Raw genomic sequence first — 19781 nt, forward strand, 5'->3', positions numbered from 1 at the left:
CCCCTGGGTCCCGCTCTCGGCCCGCCGAGCTGCCTGACTGGCCGCTCTGCGACAACTCCTCCTACGATCCCTGGCACAGCGAGCAAAGGTGACTGACCGCAATGTTCAGTGTGACCCCAATGTGCACGGTACAGAGACCAAGTGCCACGCCACCCGCCCCCGCCGACCCCTCACCCACCCGCCTCATAGCCCACCGCCGCCGACAACAGGCACCAACACCAGCACCCCTTAGCTCAGTTGGCAGAGCGTGAGATTCCAACCGGAATGTGTATCCTCAAGGTCATCCGTTCAAGTCGGGTAGGGGTGGGCGGAGCAAGCCGAGCTCCTCTTTTGCTTGGCTGGGCGTGGGGCGAGGGCGGCGAGGGACGAGCAGGCCGGTGCGAGGGGCCCGACGCCGGATGGGGCGAGGTGGCGCCGCGAGGGTAAGTATGACTCCCCGCAGAGGACCGCGACACGACACGCGCACGCCCGATGCCAAGCCGGCCTTCCTATCCATATGCATATGCACTACATCCGTCAATGTTCTGCCAGCATTCTTCCTTGTTGCTGCTGTTGTTCGGGGCCGCCACACCCGGGGCCGCGCCTAAAACTCGTGGTTGTACATGTTCTCCCCCCGCCCAGCGTACGTGTGCGCGTCGTCGTACACCCTCTGGCCGGGGTAGCTCTGCACGTAGTCGGGCCGCGGCGGCGGCGCCGGCGTGTGCTTGTCGAGCTCAGCGCGGTACTCGTACCCCGACACTGGGCGGCGGGGCGGGGCGGGCTGGGCGGGCGCGTCGTAGCTCAGGCGCGGCGCCGGCGCGTCGTCAAAGCCGTAGCCTGAGGTAGGGCGGCGCTGCTCGTCATACCCACCATAGTTGGACTGGCGGCGCTGCTCGTCATACCCGCCATAGTTGGACTGGCGGCGCTGCTCCCTGCTGTCGCGGGGCTGGACCGAGTCGGAGCGGCTCCTGACGGACGAGGCGGGCACGGCGCCCCCCGCGTCGCGCCGCGCGTCCACAGCGTCCCTGCGCGCCTTGGAGAGCATGGCGATCCACTCGATGCGCTCCTTGTTGCTTGGCGCCTTGAGCCGGATCACGTCGGACCCGACGCCGAGCGCAAACGACACGTCGTCGCGCCCGTTGCGCACGTCCACGTCGAAGAGGGGGATGGGCTGCGGTCAGCTAGCGTCACACCTCGCACGCACCATGCGGTAGAGGTGGCCGGCCTCGATGAGGATCACGACGTCGGTGCACAGCACCATGGTGAGCTTGCGCCCGCTCTTGGCCTTTGCGACGCTGCCCTCCTTGATGAGCTTGCGCGGGCCCTGGAACGCAGTGGGCTCGGTCAGGTCGATGCGGCTAATCGTCAGCGAGGTTTGCAGCTCCCCCACTCACCCCTCGCCGCCGACCCAGAGGTCCTCGGAGAGCACGCGCAGCCTGTCGAGGCTCTCGGCCTCGCGCACGTCCTCGTTTATGCGCGCGACGGTGCGCTCGGTGCTCGCGAGCGCGCGCTGCACCGCCTCGAGGTCCTGGTCCGGCTGCGTGTAGTGCGCAATCTGCTTGAGCAGGAGCGGGTAGCGGGTGAGGCGTTGCACTAGCGTCAGCGCGGTCAGCAGGGTCACATACTGGGCTGGAGGAGGAAGCTCGAGAGGTCGAGCCCGCGCACGCTCGGGTTGTTGACCTTGATGTCCATGAGTGTCGCCTCGAGCCGCGCGTCCTGCTTGCGCAGCTGCTGCAGCAGCTTGGCCGCCGTGTCCTGGTTGACACAGTACGGTCTGTACACGTCGAGGTTGATCAGGTTGTCGGCGAGGATGTCGCCGATCGTGTCGACGTACAGCCGGCACGCCTTCTGCCGGTCGTCGAGCGAGCTCAGGAAGCCAGAGTTGAACATGAGAATATCTTCGACGTTCGCAAAGATGACCGTCAGGCTCTTGTCGTCGAGGATGGTCATGAGCTTGGCGTAAAACACACCGACGATGAGCTGCAAGTCGCGCACGTAGCTCGACTCGGTGGCGATGAACTCGAAAATCGACTCCTGACGCTTGCGCTCCTGCGTCGTCATGGTGGACAGGACTGATGGGTCGACCAGTGAGCCCCACGTCTTGCCAAAGTCCGAGGCGGGCTCGGGCGCCTCGGATGCTGGTGTGAGCGAGCTGGCGAGAGAGCTGGGGGTGAGCGGGGCGCCGATGGGTCCGCCCAGGATCGGGCCCGACACGATCGGGCCAGAAATCTTGGGCGTTGTGCGTTCCTGCGCAGCCGTGTGCCCGACGCCGAGGCGGCCCAGGAAGCCTGAAAAGGCCGAGCTCCGTGAGGCCGTGCTCGGCGCAGGGGACGACGCCTCGACCATGCTCGTGGGCCGTGAGCTGACCACGATCGACGTCGGCCGCGGGGTCGGCGCCGCTGATGGCTTGGCCGTCGCGTCGCTCAGGAACTGCTCGTACCGCGCGTACGCGTCCTGGACCTGGATGTCGGGCGTCGTCGCCAGTGTCATCTGCGGCAGGTCCTTGTCTGCTGCCGACGGCGACGCGGACGGCTTCTTGTCCCGCTGGGGCACGGCGGGCGCGGGGCGACGACGACGCGTCGCGGCCGCTTTGCGCTGGGCGTCGACTGGGATGCCGGGCGCCTCGCTCCTGATCTTTAGGCCGGCCGCGGCGAGCGCCTTCTGTCGTTCTTGCTCCCTCCGCTTCTTCTCCTCCTCCTTCTTGGCCTTCTCGACCTCTGCCGCCTGCTTTGCCTTCCTGTCAACAATCTCCTCGTGGTCCGACTCGTCGTCTGAAGACCAGTACGAGAGCACAGAGTCTTCGTCCGACGACTCGCCCCCGTCCTCGTCGACGCTGTACTGCGAGACCGAAGCAGTTCTCGATCTGGAGGGAAGGCCCAGGCTCGACGACGTTGGAGTAGCGAGGTGCTTGGCTGAGAGAGCTGGCGCCGTCGCCGTCGCCGGCGCCGAGTCTGCCTCGTCGATGGTAGAAGTGATAACTGACAAAGGAGGAAACTGGGCCATGGGGTCATGCTGGCCGTTAGTAGCTTTGAAGGGTTCCTCCTGTGGCGCTGTCGGGACAGCTTCTTCGAGTGGCGGAGTTGCGATCCGTGGGATACTCGTGCCTGGTGGTTGGCCAGCACCGCTGGTCTGAGCTTGAGAATCTGTGGCGTTGAGCCGGTTCATCAGTACACAAACATGTCAATCCAATTCGTTGCATTTTATTGTTCAGAGCGACAATCGGGCACAAGTAGCAGGAGGGAAGAATAGATTTAGCCTGCGAAACAAACGCGTTAAAAGAGAATCGGAAGGAAGGAAGGAGGATGTGGGGAGCGCTACTCACCGATAATCTCGACGTAGGCCGCGGGCACAATGTAGACTGCGCCCGACTTCTCCACCTTCCACCAGTCGGGGTCGGCCTGGTCAATGACCTCAAGGGCGTCGCCCTCAGTGAGCGACAGCTCCTCGGCGCCGCCAGCCGCGTAATCATAAACTGCCCTTGCGGGGGTCGCTGCGATATGTCAGTGCGGCCAATGAGACCTCGAGCTTGCAACTCACTCGTGAACTGCTCCACAAAGGACCCTGGGATCCAGCCGGCCTTGCCGTTGGGCAGGGTAGCGTACCACCAGGGGCCGTGGGGGTCCTTCGCAGGGTTGGCCGCAAGCACGATGTTCTCGGGGAAAGGAAGGTCGCCGTCGAACGAAGTCTCGTAGTTGTAGAGAGTGCGGACGCGCAGGAACGTGCCGAGGTCAACGTCGTCGAGGCTGGGTCCGTCCGACGAGGGTGCGGCAGCACCGGCGTGGTCAGGAGCTCCGCCAACAGGGGATTCCACAGCACGCTCATCCTCCTCGCGCGTGGGCTCCAGAGAGAGGTGCTCCATCTGCTGGGCGGCCGGGTGGGACGAGTCGGCGGCCAGAGCGCCGTACCAGTCAGTCGACTGACGCTTGGCATTGCGAGCCTCAAAGTCGTCCTCATCCACATCCGCATGAGGGGCAGCAGGGGGCGAGGGGGGCGCAACCGGAGCACCAGCGTTAATGTGTGCGGGGGGGGCGGCGTCACCACCAACAACACCACCCGCACCAACAGGAGCGCTGCGGTCCACAGTCTCAGTGTGGCGGAGCCTGGCACCACCCTGGATGGACGACAGAAGCGCCGACATGCCGCCGCCACCAGCGGAACCGCCGCCCAACTTGGAGAGAGCGGCGGCAGGGGCGGCCTTGGCAGTCGACGGCGAAGTCGCTTCAGGGTCGGCCGAGTTGGAGCGCGAAGCTGGCTTGGAGGATGGGAGAATGTTGCCAAACAGGGCCGAGGCGAGAGCACCGCGCTTGTGGCGCGAGTTGGCATACTCGTCGTCGCTGCTGTCCGAGTCCTCCTGCTGCTTCTCCTGAATAACGTCCCAGTCGTCATCCGGCGGGGGAGCCGAGTTGACACGAGCAGGAGCAGGAGGAGCGGGAGGAGGTGGTGGGGGAGGAGGGGGAACGAACACGGCAGGGGCGGGTTCGGGAGCCTTGGGAGGCTCAGCCGAACGCTGCGCAGGGGCGGCGGGGGCGGCCCCGCCAGCGGCCTGGCCGGGACGGAAGAAGGGGTTGAAGCTACCGCTTGCCGGAGTCGTAGGCGTCGTGCCATCCGTTGTTGTCTTGCGGTGGAAGGGGTTGTGGGAGCCCGTGGGGTGAGCCGGCGCCGAAGGGGAAGTTGGGAACGGCGGCAGAGGAGGGTCGGCAGCGGCGGGCGAAGCGACCTTGCCGGAACGCTCAGCCCTACGCTTGGCCAACTCCTCTTCCTCGCGACGGAGCTCCTCCTCTTCCTCTTCCTGCTGGCGCTTTAGTTGCTCACGGCGTTCAGCCAGGCGCTTCTTTCGGGCTTCCTCGGCAGCACGCAGCTCGGCTTCCTCAGAGTCTTCAACCTCAACTGCCGGCACGGGCGGTGCCGGTGCCGGTGGGGGGGCGCGGGGAGAGGGGGCGGGTGGCGGAGCATGCTGCTTGCGAACCGGTGCAACGGGAGGGGGCTTCTTGACAGGCGTCTTGGCGGCTGGTGGAGCAGGGGGTGCCGGAGCAGCGGGCGCTGCGGCTGCCCCATCACCACCAGACACGGCCGCAAGCCGCTGACGGCGGGCCTCCTCACGAGCCTCCTGCTCCTTGTCTGCGGCCTTCGCCTTCTCTTCCGCTTCCTTGCGCTCACGAGCCAGGCGCTCCTCGACAGTGTCGTCTGCGGCGGAGGCATCCTCCGCCGGGGCGATACCAAGAGCTGCTTGACGCTGCGCCACGCGACGCCTCGCCTCAGCTGCACGCTCCTCGGCAGACATCTTCGCCCACGGCTTAGCCGCTGGCTTGGGTGCAGCCTTGGCGGCTGGCGGAGGGGCAGCCTTGGGAGCCTCGGGCGCGGGGGAAGCCGTCTTTGGTGGCGACGGCGGGGCACGGGGCTTGGCAAGGTCGTGCACGTCGCGATCCCGGCGGTCGCGGTCGTGCTCATACGAGCCCCTCCTGCGGTCGTCATCGCCACCTCGTCGCCTGTCGTAATCCCGGTCATAGTCACGGTCACGGTCGCGTTTGTCGCGCTCGCGGTCGTAGCGGTCGTGGTCTCGGCTCTGGCTTCCGCGGCGGTCGTAGTCGTAGCGGTCACGGCTGCGGTCGCGCGACCTGTCGCCACGGTTGTCGCGGTCGTACGACCCACGCAACCAGTCGCCGCGTTCATCGTCCCTGCCCGAGCCGCTACCGCCGTAGCGGCCGTGCGTGTCGTTGCGCCTGTCGCGTGCGCGGACACCAGCACGCTCCTCCATGCGCCTCTCCTCCTCTCGTCGCTGTTGCCTGCGCTCGAGCTCGGGGAGCTTCTCGTGCATGAGGAAGAGCAGCTCGCGCTCGAGCTTGCGCTTTTCTTCGTCCTTGTCCTGGGTACGACGGCCCTTGGAGACATACTCCAAGTCCTCGTTGATCCTGCGAACACGGCGGCTGACGTCGTCAATCTCGGCCTCAATCTCCTCGTCCTCCTCGGTCTTGCGGGACTGCTCCTTGGAAGAGGCGTCGAGGTTGTCCGAGGCGTTCTGCAGCTGGCGACGGAGGTCCGAGATCTCGGCACCCGACTCCTCACCCGCATAACGCACCGCCTTGCGGTCAAGGTGGCGCGAAGACGAGCGGTAGGTACCGGTAGCCTGGTCATCGTGCTTGTACACCTTGGCGTCCTTGGAGCCAGCCGCGCCCCCCGCAGAGGCATTGCCATACACGGGCGAGTTGTTGTCTGAGCGAGTGTTTGACTCGTGCTTAAGCAGGTCCTTCATGAAGTTGACGGTTGAGTCGATGTCCTTCATGGAGGCAGGCTTGAGCTCCTCGGGGAGGACATCAGGGATGGGGTTGCCGTTGAGCGCACGGTAGATGAGGCCCATGGCAACGTGGAACTCGGGGAGGTTGAGCTTGCCACGGTTGTCACCGTCGGCAAGGTTCCAGATCTTCATGAGGTCCTCCTGTCCGAGGCCAGCCTGTCCGAACACCTCCTGGGCCATGCCGCCCGAGATGAAGCCCTCGCCCTTAGTGTCCCAGGCGCGGAAAATCTGGTCATAGTCCTTCTTCTCCTGGCGGGTGAGGACCCATGGGATCTTGGGCGTGTTGGCAGCCGGGTTCTGCAGCAAGGTCTGGAACGTCTGCTGCAGAGGCTGCTGCTGGGCCTGGTTGAACTGGGGCACGCCGGCAGACGAGTAGGGCTGGGCGGGGTGTCAATGCGCCGTCACATGAAACCTTGACACCACTCACCTGGCTGAGGTTGCTCGGCATAAACGTCTGCATCATGGCCTGCAGTCGAGGGTCGTGGGGGAGACCGGTCGGCTGTGCGCGGAGGCCAGCGTATCCCGTCGGCTGAGCAAGCAGGCCACCTCCCATGCCGGTCGGCTGCGAGAGCAGGCCCGAGCCGGCGCCGGGGTATCCAGTCTGCTGGGGGAGCAGACCGCTGGCGCCACCTCCTGGGAAGCCTGTCATCTGGGGTGCGAGGCCGCTGGGGGCCGAGAGGCTTCCACGCGCGCCGAACGATCCAGCAGGGGGCGGGGCGCTGAGGAAGGCATAGTTACCGCCAGCACCACCCGCTCCTGGCAAGCCGAGGGAAGCGCCGGTCGGCTGTGCGCTGAACTGCTGCTGGGGTGCATAGCCTGTCGCCATGGGACGCTGGGGCTGAGCGGCGCCGGGGAAGCCTGTTGCCTGGGTGGTGAGGAAGGCCGGCTGCTGCTGCTGCTGGCCATAGCCCTGGTAGCCCTGGGGCGCGCCCCCGGTGTAGCCAAACTGCTGCTGCTGCCACTGGTTTGGCTGCATCGTGGAGTGCGATGCCCTTTGGGGGGTGGTTGTTGGTCTAGGGGGTAAAGAGAGGTGTAGAGGGGGATATGATGAGTGTGATGCAAGATGTGGAAGAGGGGGGGGGACGTTGCTGTGGGTGAATGTGAGAGAGGTGGTGGTGGTGCGTGCGGTGCTGCCTGCCGCGCCTGCCGCCAGCGGGGTGTCGGTCGGGGGCGGTGACTGGAGTGACGCGGCCGCAGCCAACGACGACATTGGGCACACTGCACATCCCTGAGCGCCGACAAGGCTCCGACGGCGGGTGCGCGGGCCTCTGGGGTGGGGTGCGGTTGTCGTGATGCCAGTCAAATATGAGCATGACACTAGACAATGTCAGCCTCACCCCTCCCTCCACCTCCACTCGTCTTGTCCGCGACCAGTTTGCCCTTCCTCGCTCCTTGTCTTCCTCGTCTTCCTCGTCTTCCTTCCTCGTCTTACTCGAACTGCACAATGTTGCCACCAGCTCAACGTCCTCTACTACTTCATCGCTCACTGCAACAAGATCCCCACTAAGCACTTGTTGACTCTACTCACCACACGGCCACAAGCAGCAACATCATCATATCATCACACTCGTGAGAACCCACCTCTACCCGCCCCAACCGCCCTCGTCACTGGTTCCCATCGCTCGCTTAGCCACAGCACCGGTCCTCACATTCAACCACGTTGATCACATATCGTTCGTGCTACGACGTCCAGGTCGCAGACTTGTTCTTCTGAACAGGCTACAAGCGCTCTCAGCTTAACTATCGAATTGTCCATTTTCTCGTCTCATTGTTCATCGGCTGTTGGGCGGCTTGTTGGGCCCAGTGTTGAAGGCCGAGTTCGGCGAGCCGCAGTCAACAAGCTCAGCCTGGAGTCCTTCGCTTGGGTAACCAGTCGTGCCGACGCAAAGGTCTGGCGTGTTAGCAAGGTACACAGCACTGCAACTCACTCGTGCCCGTCACTTGGATGCGGTACTTTGACACGGTGAACTGCTGCATAGGGCCGCCGTGGCAGCCCCAAATCTTGACCTTGGAGCCGACACGAGGGCCTGGCTGTGAGCGTACGCTCTTCTAACGCACTCACCGTGCCCGACGTCGAGACACTTCTCCTCGCTATCATACTGCTTGACGACGCCGACCCACCCGTCGACGGCGCGCCACGTTGACCAGGTGAACCTGGTCGTCGGGAAGCCGTTCTGGAACTTGCCGTCGGCGCTGACGGTATCAGTAGTGAAACCTACACGTCGGCCAACTCACTAAATCACAGCAGTGCCGTCGGGCGGCTTGCGGAAGTTGGGCTGGGCCCCGCCGGTGTAGTTGAGGGCGAGGCGGAAGCTCGACTGTGCCGGGTAGAACTCGCGGTGAGCTCCACCAGAGGGCTGCGGATAGCCGGTGGTCGACGGGCCGGTGGACCTGGTCGTAGTCGGGGCCGGGGGGGTGCTAGGAGCCACCGTGCTGCCGGACGACGACGCGGGGTTGTACTGGAACGGCTGGTTTGGCGACTGGTTCCAAGACGCCGCGGCTGAGTTCTGGCACGACACGAGCTCTGCCTGCTGTCCGTTCCCGTTGCTGGTTACGCCAACGCAGAAGCCTGGGCGGTCAGCACACCCCTCAAGCGCAGCCTCACCGGTGTCGGCCAGCTGAATGCGGAACTGGTCGACGACGAATGTCTGTGACGCGCCGCCAACACAGCCATTGAGGACGATCTTGGAGCCGAGGCCCGCATCTGCCGTCAGCGTTGGCCATCCGTAACACTCACTCGGCCCGGCGTCGAGGCACATCTCCTCAGTGTCATACTGCTTGATGACGCCCCGCCAGCCGATGACCGCGCGCCAAGTCGACCAATTGTACGACGGCGTCGAGTTGCGGTCGCGGCTATTTGTCAGCTCGTACAAACAATACGACCTACATCGTCACCTTTGTTCCATCGGGCGGGCGGCGGAAGTTGGGCTGGGCGCCACCGGTGTAGTCGAGGGCGAGGCGGAGGCCCGAGTCGGCGCGATAGAACTCGCGGTGCACGCCGCCGCTCGGCTGCGGAAGCGAGCTGGGGGCCCGCGATGTCGTTGGCGGCGTCGAGCCCGTCGTCGTCGGCGGGTTAGGCGTCGCGCTCACGCTCGTCCGGGACGGCAATGCTGACGACGTGTACTGGTACGGCTGGTTGGGCCCTTGGTTGAAAGACGACGCGGGGACGTTCTGGCACGACACGAGCTCGGCCTGCTGTGCCTCCTGGTTGGCAGTAACGCCAACACAGAAGCCTGTGTCGGCCAGCTGTAGACCAAACTGGCTGACGACAAAGATCTGGGACGCGGAGCCAGTACAGCCGTTGACGACGATCTTGGACCCGAGGCCGGCGTCTGCAGTCAGCTGGCTGTGCCGGTCGCAAACTCACTCGACCCAGCGTCGAGACACATCTCCTGCGCGTCATACTGCTTGATGACGCCGCGCCAGCCCTGCACCGCGCGCCAAGTGGACCAGGTGTAGCGCGTCGTCGGGCGGCCGTCGACAAACTGGCCGTCGCGCCTGGCCGTCAGCTAACACACAACCAGCACGCACAGTTGGACCTTCGTGCCGTCGGGCGGGCGGCGGAAGTTTGGCTGCGCGCCGCCCGTGTAGTCGAGCGCGAGGCGGAATCCCGAGTCGGCGCGATAGAACTCGCGGTGCGCGCCGCCGCTCGGCTGCGGGAAGGGCGACGGCGTCGGCCCCGAGGTCGTCGGTGGCGCGCTGCTGCTCGCACCGGGCACGTAGTTGATCGGCTTGTTCGGCTCGCGGTTCCAGCTCGCGGCCGGGTTCTGGCAGCTCACGAGCTCGGCCTGGCTCCCGACGTCGGTGTTGAGGTGCCCGATACAGAGGCCTGGCGTGAGCTGCCTGGCGCCACACGCCACTTACCCGTGTTGGCGAGCTGCACGCGGAACTGGTCCACGACCCACTGCTGGACCGGCGCGGTAGAGCTGCACGGGCGCAGGGCGATCTTGGCGCCGAGCTCGCCGCTGGACGCGTCGACGCACGTGTTGCCGTCGCGGTTGTGCACCTTGATCACGCCGCTCCAGCCCGTCTGGGCGAACAGGCCGCCGAAGTACGTCGGCATCTGGGAGGAGTCATATCTGGTGGGTTAGCTCGTGGACGTCAACGCGTCGCCGACGCACAGTTCCAGTGGTGTGCCCGGCGGCAGGTCGGGGCTGGAGCTCGTCGGGTACTGGGCCCGGAGGTCGAGCCCGCTGTTGGGCGGGAAGAGCGTGATGGTGCCGGTGGCGACGGGGGCCGGGGGCGTGCCCGTGCCACCCGGGGCCGGGCTCGAGCTGGTCGGCGGCGCGCTCGAGCTCGGCGGCGTGCCGGGCGACTGGGCAAAGTACGCGCGCCCGTCCCCGCAGCCCACGAGCTCGGCCTGCACCCCGTCCACGGCCGAGGGGTACCCCACACACAAGTCTACCGTCAGCCGCTGCCAGTACCAGAACCCACCAGTCCCAGCCACGCGCAGGCGGCGGTCGTCGACCTCGAACGTCTGCTGCACCTGCCCGTGGCAGTTCCACACCTTGACCTTTGAGCCGAGCCGCGGCCCGTGCCCGACATCGAGGCACATCTCGTCGCTGTCGTACTGCTTTACGACACCGCGCCACCCCTCGACCGCGCGCCACGTGCTCTTGGTGTACGCCGTCGGGAGGCCGTTGACAAACTTGCCGTCGGCGAGGATGACGGCCGTGCCGTCGGGCGGGCGGCGGCCGCCGGAGGTGTAGTTGAGCGCGAGGCGGAGCGGCGAGGGGCCGACGTAGAACTCGCGGTGGGCGCCGTTCGGCGGCTGCGGGAGCGCGCGCGGGGCGAGCGTGTGCTTGTCGGCCGGCGCGGCGAGGGCCACGGCGGCGAGGAGGAGGGCGCTGAGCAGCATGGCTGGTGGGCTGCTGTCAATGGCTGTGGTTGTCTTCGTCTCACCTCGCCACGCCTTATGTATGCTGCTGCTTCTGCTCTGCTTCTGTGCCAAGCCGAGTCAGAAGCATCTGCTGACCTGTGCAGTCATCTCTGCTCATCCAGCGTCGTCGCCGCGCCCATCCCCCTCAATCCCATCCTCGCCGCATCCACGCCTCACCCCCCCGCCCCCGCCAGATCACCCACGAGGCATTAAATTAACATTGATCCACAGAAGGTTCGTCGGTGCCCCATGCCTCGCCTTCGGTCGACGCGCAAGCCGGCCAACTCTACGCTCCCGCATCTCCGCGTTACGTAGCGTCTGTCCGTTCTCTGTGCTTCGGTGTGCCTCACCCCCCGCATGACGCACGTCCAAATGGCCGCTTCTTAATCGACAATGGCACGCCAAGAGATTCCAGGCGGCCATCCTGCGGCCAGCCGGCACCAGCGTGGGAGCCACAACTCCGGGAACCAGGTGCCCAGGTCGAACTAGGTCCCGACGACGACTACTACGCGCTCTCAACTCGCCGTGGGTGATTGATCCCCGCGAGCGTGGGTGGGTCTGAGGACAGGCCCGGCTGCAGACGGCACAGCGCCAGGCCGATGGCTCGCGCTTCGGGCGAACACACTTCCCGACAGACCCCATACCCCATGCCAGCCCAGCCCAGCCCAGGCCAGCTGACTCGTCTTGACTCGGCCCAGCGGCCACACCACACACAAGGGGGAAACCTTGCATCGTATTATACTTGCGTTGCTCCAGTGCCGCGCCGACCCCCTTTCTCCCTCCCCGCCCGACCCCTTGGGTCCATACACCAGGGGGACGGAGCGGGTGACAGCAGACCTCGGTCGGCCGCTCTCGTCGTCATCGTCCTCGGGCGGGCGGGCGTCAGTCGAGGTGTAGCTGCGCGCATGCCACGAGCTGCTCGCCGCGCCCCTTTGCCCGCCGGCACGGCGCGGATTCCGCCCCTCAACGCCCGCAGACCGACTTCCACGCTCCTGCCAGCCGCCTAGCGCATATCTGCGTCGGGCACGTCGTAAGTGTTCTTCTCAAGCTGGAGAGTCAGCGCGCCCCATCCTCCCCCGCCCCAGCTAGCCCCCGCCAGCCCCAGCCAGCCCAGCCAGCCCCAACCCACCTCCGTCGCCAGCGCCTCCTTGAGCTCATCCACGTGCGCCGTCTTGACGAGGACGTGCGTGTCGTCGACTGCCGTCAGCTGCGTAGTCGGGCAACCCACCATCCTTGAGGATGAACTTGTTGTTGCCGTCGCGCTGCTTGTCGAGGTGCAGCAGGATCGTCTTGGCCGCCGAGTCGCTTTCGTCAGCTGGCACCTGGGATACGCACACGCACCAGGTGATGAGCGTCCCGGTCATGGCTTTGACCTGGTACGGGTCGGTCACGTACGACATTTTGCGGTGGAATGGACAAAGAGCTGTTGTCGTCGTCGAGATGAGTGGATTCGGCGTCACTGCTGGTGGAGGTCGTCGTGCTATCAGATCCCGCGAGGCACGCCCAACCATGCGTCCTCCGCAAACCGTACCACCATGCATGCCACACCACTATACACCCAACTACTGCGCCTACTGCGCAAGCTCGCACACCATGACCGCGTCCTTGCCCATCGTCTCGGTGTGCAGGTGCTTGAGCGGCGGGAGGCCGACGTCCTCGCCCTGGGCGTGAGCTCGGCCCTTTCGCGCCCACTCACCACTGGGACGACGCCGACGCCGTCGCCGATGAACGCCGGCGCGACAGTCACCACGACGCTGTCGACGAGCACGCTCCCGTCTGGGCGGGGGCCGGCGTGCAAGAAGGTCGAGAGCACGCGGCTCCCTCCCTCGATCATGATGGACGACAGGCCGAGCTCGGCCATGATCGCGGGCAGCGCGGTGGGCGGCACAAGACCTGGCCATGATCAGCTGCACCGCCGCTCGGGCAACTCACCCTCGTCGTCGAGCACGACGCGGATGACGCGCGCGCCGGCCTGCACGAGCACGCGCTCCTGATCCGCACTGGCGTGCTCGCCGCACACGATCCACGGCTGGCGCACGATGCCCGGGCCCACGGCGTGCTCGTTGCCCGCGCCGTGCTTTGCCCACTCGGTGATCATGCGCGCCGTCGGCGACAGGCGGAGCGACGGGTCGAACACGATCGGCTGGGGCGGAAGCAGCGTCGCATCGTCCTGGGGCACGAGCTGGACTCTTTGTCAGCGGGTTCGGCCTGCGCTCTCACTCTTCAACCTCGGGTCGTCGAGCACGGCCGTGCTCACGCCGATGAGGATCGCATCGTGCATCGTCCGCAGCCTGCGCGCGTCAGCCGTACCCCACCGCAGACCCACCAATGCGTCATGAGCATGCTCTCCTTGCCGCTGAGGATGACGCGCGCGCCGCCCGGCCCCGCGAGCTTGGCGTCGAGGCTCTGCGCCCACGTGAGCGTGACGTGTGGCCGGCCGTTCGCCTTCGCCGCGCGCGTCTTGCTACCGACGAGCGCGTCGAGAAAGGCCGGGAGCACGGGCCGCGCAGGCAGGTCCATGTCGATCGGCTCGGGGCTGTCGTACCACGGTCCGTAGCGGCCGCGGGGGGGACGGGGGAGGGGGCGCGGGGGCCTCTGGAGGTCGAAGTAGGAGGTGGGGGGCGAGGGGCGGGCCCTTGGCGGGTGCGGTAGCTGAGGCGGCTTTGGGAACGGGATGGAGGAGGACGACGAGGAAGAGGATGAGGAAGACGGGCCGACGTATGGCATCGGGGAAGCCGGCGAAATATTGGTCCCGCAGAGCGTGGTCGACTGATAAGGCTGTCGTCGATCTCGTCGATGCAAACAGTTGTCGTAGACACGGCGAGAGGAGCAAACGTGAGTGGGAAGAGGACGTCCTGCGTGTGTTGGCGATGCACGCCGGCGCATCGCAGCGGCGTAGATGGCGCACAAGGCGCAGGCTTGGCCGCGGGGTGGCGGGCGGCGGAGGGCGCGGCGGCGGAGAGAAGCTGCTCCGCCGCCGCAGAGAGCCGATCAGGCCGGGGTTGGTGGAGGTCGTCGTCTGGGTCGTCCTTATCGGCACTCTCCATCGCCCATACCACCATGTCCCTCCCCCCACTGGCCGACCTCACCTCAGAGCCTGCGCTCCAGTCCGCCCTCGAGACCCTCTTCGAGCCAACGCCGGCCCTCACGCGCCTCCTCGTCCCCGCCGTGCGCGCGCGCCTCTCGGCCCCGCCGGCGTCCTACGCCGCGCTCGTCGACCTCTGTGCGGAAGCTGCGCAGTCCTGGGGATGGGCGGACAAGGCGGCCTTCGTCGCCGGCCACCCCGTCATCGGCGAGGTTAAGGGGCTGTCGGCGCACAGCGCGAAGGAGCAGGGCGGGGTGCGGCCCACTGCGCCGGTCGTGCTCGCTCGGTGAGTCGCGACGCAAGGCGGAGAGAGGACGGCGGAGAGAGGAAGGCGGAGAGTGGAAGGCGGAGAGAGGGAGACTGACGCACGCAGCCTGGCCCACCTCAATGCGCTGTACGCCGCCGCGTTCCCAGGCCTCCGGTACATCACCTTTGTCAACGGCCGCACCCGCGCCCAGATCGTGCCCGAACTCGAGGCCGCCATCGGGCTGCCCCCCTCCCCTGTGCCGCTGCCGGACGACTTTGACACCGCCGTCCCCTTGATCGAGTCGGACACGCTGCGCGCGCTCATCCGTGACCCCGCCGGCGAGGAATGGCGGGCCGAGTGCGATCGCGCCGTTGCCGACGTGTGGCTCATCGGCCACGCGCGCCTGCGCAACATGGGACTCGCGTGATCGCATATGCATTTGCTTTTGTATGACACAGGTTGATAAAAGTACAAGACTGCCCCCACTTACTGCGCGACGTGCCAGTCGAGCTTGTCGGCCCACTCCTTCTTCTTGAGCGTGAGCAGCACCTCCTCGACGTCCTTGGCGCCGTTGCCCGACAAGCAAATCACCACGTCCTTGTCCTTGGGCAGCGACTTGGCCACCTGGAATCCGCCCCACAGGCCGTGACTTGACTCGAGCGCGGGGATGATGCCCTCGAGCTGCGTGCACAGACGGAACGCAGTAAGGCACTGAATGTCGTCGGCAACCATGTACTCGGCGCGGCCGAGGTCCTTGAGGTACGCGTGCTCGGGGCCGACAGAGTTGTAGTCGAGACCGGCAGAGATCGAGTGCGTGGGGATGAGCTGACCGCCCTCGTCCTGGATAATGTACGAGGCCGCGCCGTGCACGACACCGGGCACACCCTTGGAGAGCGTGGCCGAGTGCAGCGTCGTGTTGACACCGTGGCCGCCAGCCTCGACACCGATGAGACGGACAGTCTCGTCGGGGATGAAGTCGTAGAACGTGCCGATGGCGTTCGAGCCACCGCCAACGCACGCGACGACGACGTCAGGGAGCTTGCCGGCCTTCTCGGCGAGCTGCTGCTTGATCTCGCGACCAATGACGCGCTGGAAGTCACGGACAATGGTAGGGAAGGGGTGGGGGCCGATGGCAGAGCCGATCAGGTAGTGCGTAGTGTCGAGGCGCGTGACCCACTCGCGCATGGCCTCGTTGACAGCGTCCTTGAGCGTCTGGGTGCCGGAGGTGCAGGGGACGACAGTGGCGCCGAGCATCTTCATGCGGAAGACGTTCATCTCCTGGCGACGGACGTCCTCGGCGCCCATGTAGACGACACACTCCATGCCGAACTTGGCGCAGACCGTGGCCGTGGCCACACCGTGCTGGCCGGCACCGGTCTCGGCAATGATGCGCGTCTTGCCCAGGCGCTTGGCGAGGAGAATCTGGCCGATGGCGTTGTTGAGCTTGTGCGAGCCAGTGTGGTTGAGGTCTTCACGCTTGAGCCAGATCTTGGCACCGCCAAAGTGCTCGGTCAGGCGGTCGGCGTAGTAGAGCGATGAGGGGCGGCCAATGTACTCAAACATGCTCTCGTACTCCTTCCAGAACTCAGGGTCCTGGCTCGCCTTGATGTACGCGTCCTCGAGCTCGCCGAGGCACTGGACGAGCGACTCGGCAACGTAGGCACCACCGTAGGCACCGAACTTGGAGGGAAGGCGCTCGCCGGCCTTGACAGAGAACTCGGCCTTGTCGGCCTCGAGCGAGGGAGGGATGGGGAGGGCCGGGTCGGGCTTGCCAGCGGCGTCGTTGGCAGGGTTCTTGCGGCCAAGAGGAGGAGGGTTCTGGCCCTTGAGGGTCATCTCGGCGCAGTACTTCTCGAGCGCGGCGGCCTCCTGGCCCTTGGGGGCGTCGTCGATCACGTTGATGATCTTGGAACCGACGACGACACCGTCGGCGCCAGCAGAGGTGACAAAGTCGAAGTGGGTACGGTTCGAGACGCCAAAGCCGACAGCGAGCGGGACGGGGGTGACGCTCTGGATCTTGCGGACGAGGTCGGGGAGGGCAGTGTTCATGCCGACGCCAGACGACGAGCCGGTGACGGCCATCTGAAGGGTTAGCTAGATCATCTCATGCTGCAACCCACCTTGGACACGACGTAGATGAACGAGTCGGCGATGGTGGAGAGGAACTTGACACGGTCGATGGTGGTGGAAGGAGCGACAAGCGGGACGTACGAGACGCCCTCCTTGCGGCAGATGTTGCGGAACGAGACGGCCTCCTCGGGGGGGAGGTCGACGATGATGTAGCCGTTGGCGCCAGCAGCCGCGGCATCCTTGACGGCCTTCTCCTCGCCGTAGGCAAGGAACGAGTTGTAGTAGCCTGATGGGTGAGCTTCCAGCACATTGTGTGTCCCGTAGCTCCACCTACCCATGAAGATAATGGGCGCCTTGAGGCCCTTGGCGCGGGCCTCACGCACAAACTCGAGCGAGCGCTTGTAGTCGACGCCATTCTCAATGGCGATCTGGGCGCGTCAGTGGCTAGCCCTTCCAGCAATTGATAACCATCACGCACATTGTTGGCCTTCTGGATGACTGGGCCGTCGGCGCTGGGGTCGGAGAAGGGGATGCCGAGCTCGATGATGTCGGCGCCGCCAGCCTCGGCCGCGAGGAGGAGCGGGACGGTCGACTCGGCTGTGGGGAAGCCCGAGGTGATGAAGGACACGAACGCGCTGGGACGTCAGTGGGTGGCGGTGGATGGCCCAAGAAAAGTCACTCACGCCTGGTCCTGGAGAAGGTCAGCGTCGATCGCAAACCGACACACGGCGACTCACCTCCTCGCGCTTCTTCTCAAACACGCGCTTGATTGCTTCGGACATGTCTTTGGTGGTCTGAGTGGTTTGGGGGACTGTGCGATAACAAGATGCAGAGTTATATACAACGTCTCCATTGCCGACTCGAGCCTGGACGGTGACTGGCAACGGCCAACGGGATCGGCAGGCGATAGTCGGCGTTAGGCGGTGGAGGCCGGCGATTGGGTGACGCTCGATGATTAGAAATCCATTAGGAAACAGTTCTAATCAATAAACCGTAATGTGATTAGAAATTTGATAAGCAATGACGTGTGGAAGATTTTGGCAGCCCACCTCCACCTTGAATCTCGATTTTGGGTGCAGCCGGTTGTTGCTGTCTGAGATTGTGAACCATCTCGACAACATCTACACTCACTCTCATTCACTCGCGTACAGCGCTCACCTAGCCAGCATGGTGGTCAGTTACACAGCTCCTGGTGTGGAAGCAACTGACTCTCTCAGAAAATCAAGATGATCTCGAGGTCGCTAGACGACCACCTGCCTTCCTCGTCGACGGCCCCGCACCCGCTGCAGCGCAACCTCGCCCCTCACCTTCACCCCTTCGCCAAGCCGCGCGAGTACACGCGTGCACTGACGGCAGTCAAGCTCGAGCGCATGTTCGCCAAGCCGTTCGTTGCTGCGCTCGGCGGGCACCAGGACGGCGCGTACGTGCTCGGCAAGGACCCGCGGCGCGTGTCGGTGGTGGCGGCTGGCGGCGGTGATGGCGAGGTGATCGTTCACTCGCTGTCCATGCGCCGACCGCTCCTGAAGATTCAGGCGCACCAGGGTATGGTCGGCGGCGTGTGCTGGACCTCGGAGGTGCGCGACGGCAAGCGCGGCGTCATCACGTGCGGCAAGACGGACGGCACCGTCAAAATCTGGCGATCCAAGGCGTTCGCGCCGGGCATGCGCGCGGACGAGGAGGAAGAGGGCGAGCAGACCCTGGATATTGCGGGCGCGGTTGGAGAAGATGCCGACGAGGACGACCTGGCAATGGACGAGGCCAAGCGGGATACCGTCGGCCTCAACCTCGAGCCCAGCATGGTGTACAACTCCAAGGGCGGCTTCAACGGCATCGATCACCACCGTACCGACGGCGTGTTTGCCACTGCGTCCAATGTCGTCCAGGTGTGGGACGAGAACCGCTCGAGTCCACTCTCGACGCTGCAGTTCGGCTCGTCGCTCGAGACGGTCACGAGCGTCAAGTTCAACCAGAGCGAGACGAGTGTGCTTGCGTCGGTCGGCAACGACCGCACAATGTGCCTCTACGACATCCGTACCGGCAAGGCCGAGCGCCGAATCGTCATGCGCATGACGTCGAACGCGCTCTCGTGGTGCCCCACGCTGCCGACTGTCATGTTGCTGGCGTCCGAGGACCACAACTTGTACACTTACGACTTGCGCAACCTCGAGTCCCCCACGCAGATCTACAAGGGACATGTGGGTGCGGTTATGGGCTGCGACTGGAGTGAGTAAACACAACCATTTGTGCCGCAGTGCTGACGACATTAGGCCCCACGGGCGAGGAGTTCACCTCGGGATCCTACGACCGCACCGTCCGTCTGTGGAACCGTGACGGCGGCAAGTCGCGCGACGTCTACCACACGAAGCGCATGCAGCGGTGAGTAGGCTTAGACTTCCTGCGTAACACAGCCTAACTCTTCAGTGTTTTCGATGTCACGTACACGGCCACGGCCGACTTTGTCCTGTCTGCCTCCGACGACGGCAACGTCAGGATATGGAAGGCCAAGGCGTCGCAAAAGCTCGGACCCGTGTCCACCAAGGAGCGCCAGGCGATGGAGTACCGCCAGAAGCTGGTGGAGCAGTGGTCGACGGAGAAGCATGTCCGCTCCATCAAGGACCAGCGCCATGTTCCCAAGAGCATCCACAATGCGACAAACCTCAAGCGCGAGATGATCGAGGCGCAAAAGGTCAAGGAGGACCGCCGGCGCAAGCACTCTCGAGCGGGCAAGGAGAAGCCCAAGGCCGAGCGCAAGAGTAGGTGGCGGCTGGAAACATTGTGCTCGGACACAGCTGACGTTTTGCCCAGAGGCCATCATTGTGGAGCAGAAGTGAGCGAGTTGAACCTGTTGTACCATCACCACCATGCCATAGACATCACCATGTTCGGAACGGGCGTGGCGTCGCCGTCGGCAGGCCGCGGGCCACACGAGGGCACAACCCCCGACCAGAGACACACATTGCTCAGCACCGGCCGAGGGAGCAGGCGGCGGGTCGGAATACGGCGGCCTGACCCGGCTTGGCCTGGAACAAGAACATGGCTGCCAAAGGAGGTGGTTTGTGCGCCGCCGCGCTGGTGCCCTTTGTGCCGCCACTCGCCACTGGCCCTCGTTCGCCCCCCGCCAAGTGTGTTTACTTCTCTCTCTCTAACAGGCGATCAGTGCGCGCACCGTCGTCGTCGGCGTCGCAAACGCAAAGTAAACAAGTCAAGCGCGTCCGCCGTCCGTTCGCGA

The 19781-nt window shown here is 65.3% G+C and overlaps 8 protein-coding genes and 1 non-coding gene across 9 annotated transcripts; 3 read left to right on the top strand and 6 right to left on the bottom strand.

Moving 5' to 3' along the window:
* Positions 1-222: 222 nt before the first annotated feature.
* Q8F55_003564 lies at positions 223-307 on the top strand. The gene has a single exon. It is a non-coding gene; the product is annotated as a tRNA-Trp (tRNA).
* Positions 308-583: 276 nt separating this feature from the next.
* Positions 584-2982, bottom strand: Q8F55_003565 (uncharacterized protein; the record flags this gene model as incomplete). Its single annotated transcript, XM_069352100.1, has 4 exons — positions 584-1150; positions 1184-1337; positions 1374-1572; positions 1605-2982. 4 exons carry the CDS (start codon positions 2980-2982, stop codon positions 584-586), a joined length of 2298 nt encoding a protein of 765 aa, XP_069209518.1.
* A 248-nt stretch (positions 2983-3230) lies between these two features.
* Positions 3231-7247, bottom strand: Q8F55_003566 (uncharacterized protein; the record flags this gene model as incomplete). The annotated part of the gene is made up of 4 exons (XM_069352101.1): positions 3231-3235; positions 3302-3469; positions 3517-6649; positions 6699-7247. The coding sequence occupies 4 exons, from the start codon at positions 7245-7247 to the stop codon at positions 3231-3233; spliced, it is 3855 nt and encodes a 1284-aa protein (XP_069209519.1).
* A 796-nt stretch (positions 7248-8043) lies between these two features.
* Positions 8044-11129, bottom strand: Q8F55_003567 (uncharacterized protein; the record flags this gene model as incomplete). Its single annotated transcript, XM_069352102.1, has 11 exons — positions 8044-8162; positions 8200-8298; positions 8334-8464; positions 8507-8840; positions 8877-8975; positions 9009-9124; positions 9159-9603; positions 9639-9769; positions 9803-10100; positions 10136-10350; positions 10393-11129. 11 exons carry the CDS (start codon positions 11127-11129, stop codon positions 8044-8046), a joined length of 2724 nt encoding a protein of 907 aa, XP_069209520.1.
* A 1024-nt stretch (positions 11130-12153) lies between these two features.
* Q8F55_003568 (uncharacterized protein) lies at positions 12154-12550 on the bottom strand (the record flags this gene model as incomplete). Its single annotated transcript, XM_069352103.1, has 4 exons — positions 12154-12198; positions 12280-12347; positions 12379-12455; positions 12492-12550. The coding sequence occupies 4 exons, from the start codon at positions 12548-12550 to the stop codon at positions 12154-12156; spliced, it is 249 nt and encodes an 82-aa protein (XP_069209521.1).
* A 171-nt stretch (positions 12551-12721) lies between these two features.
* Q8F55_003569 (uncharacterized protein) lies at positions 12722-13877 on the bottom strand (the record flags this gene model as incomplete). The annotated part of the gene is made up of 5 exons (XM_069352104.1): positions 12722-12811; positions 12847-13043; positions 13083-13337; positions 13371-13441; positions 13477-13877. The coding sequence occupies 5 exons, from the start codon at positions 13875-13877 to the stop codon at positions 12722-12724; spliced, it is 1014 nt and encodes a 337-aa protein (XP_069209522.1).
* A 333-nt stretch (positions 13878-14210) lies between these two features.
* On the top strand, positions 14211-14909 carry Q8F55_003570 (uncharacterized protein; the record flags this gene model as incomplete). Its single annotated transcript, XM_069352105.1, has 2 exons — positions 14211-14521; positions 14609-14909. The coding sequence occupies 2 exons, from the start codon at positions 14211-14213 to the stop codon at positions 14907-14909; spliced, it is 612 nt and encodes a 203-aa protein (XP_069209523.1).
* Positions 14910-14968: 59 nt separating this feature from the next.
* Positions 14969-17334, bottom strand: TRP1 (bifunctional tryptophan synthase trp1; the record flags this gene model as incomplete). Its single annotated transcript, XM_069352106.1, has 6 exons — positions 14969-16564; positions 16603-16838; positions 16887-16980; positions 17031-17187; positions 17236-17243; positions 17290-17334. The coding sequence occupies 6 exons, from the start codon at positions 17332-17334 to the stop codon at positions 14969-14971; spliced, it is 2136 nt and encodes a 711-aa protein (XP_069209524.1).
* A 385-nt stretch (positions 17335-17719) lies between these two features.
* Positions 17720-19383, top strand: sof1 (the record flags this gene model as incomplete). Its single annotated transcript, XM_069352107.1, has 5 exons — positions 17720-17725; positions 17770-18775; positions 18820-18928; positions 18974-19305; positions 19358-19383. 5 exons carry the CDS (start codon positions 17720-17722, stop codon positions 19381-19383), a joined length of 1479 nt encoding a protein of 492 aa, XP_069209525.1.
* Between the last annotated feature and the right edge of the window lie 398 nt (positions 19384-19781).

Source organism: Vanrija albida (assembly GCF_041260175.1).
Source record: "Vanrija albida strain AlHP1 chromosome Unknown contig_3, whole genome shotgun sequence".
In the NCBI taxonomy this organism is placed as follows: domain Eukaryota; kingdom Fungi; phylum Basidiomycota; class Tremellomycetes; order Trichosporonales; family Trichosporonaceae; genus Vanrija; species Vanrija albida.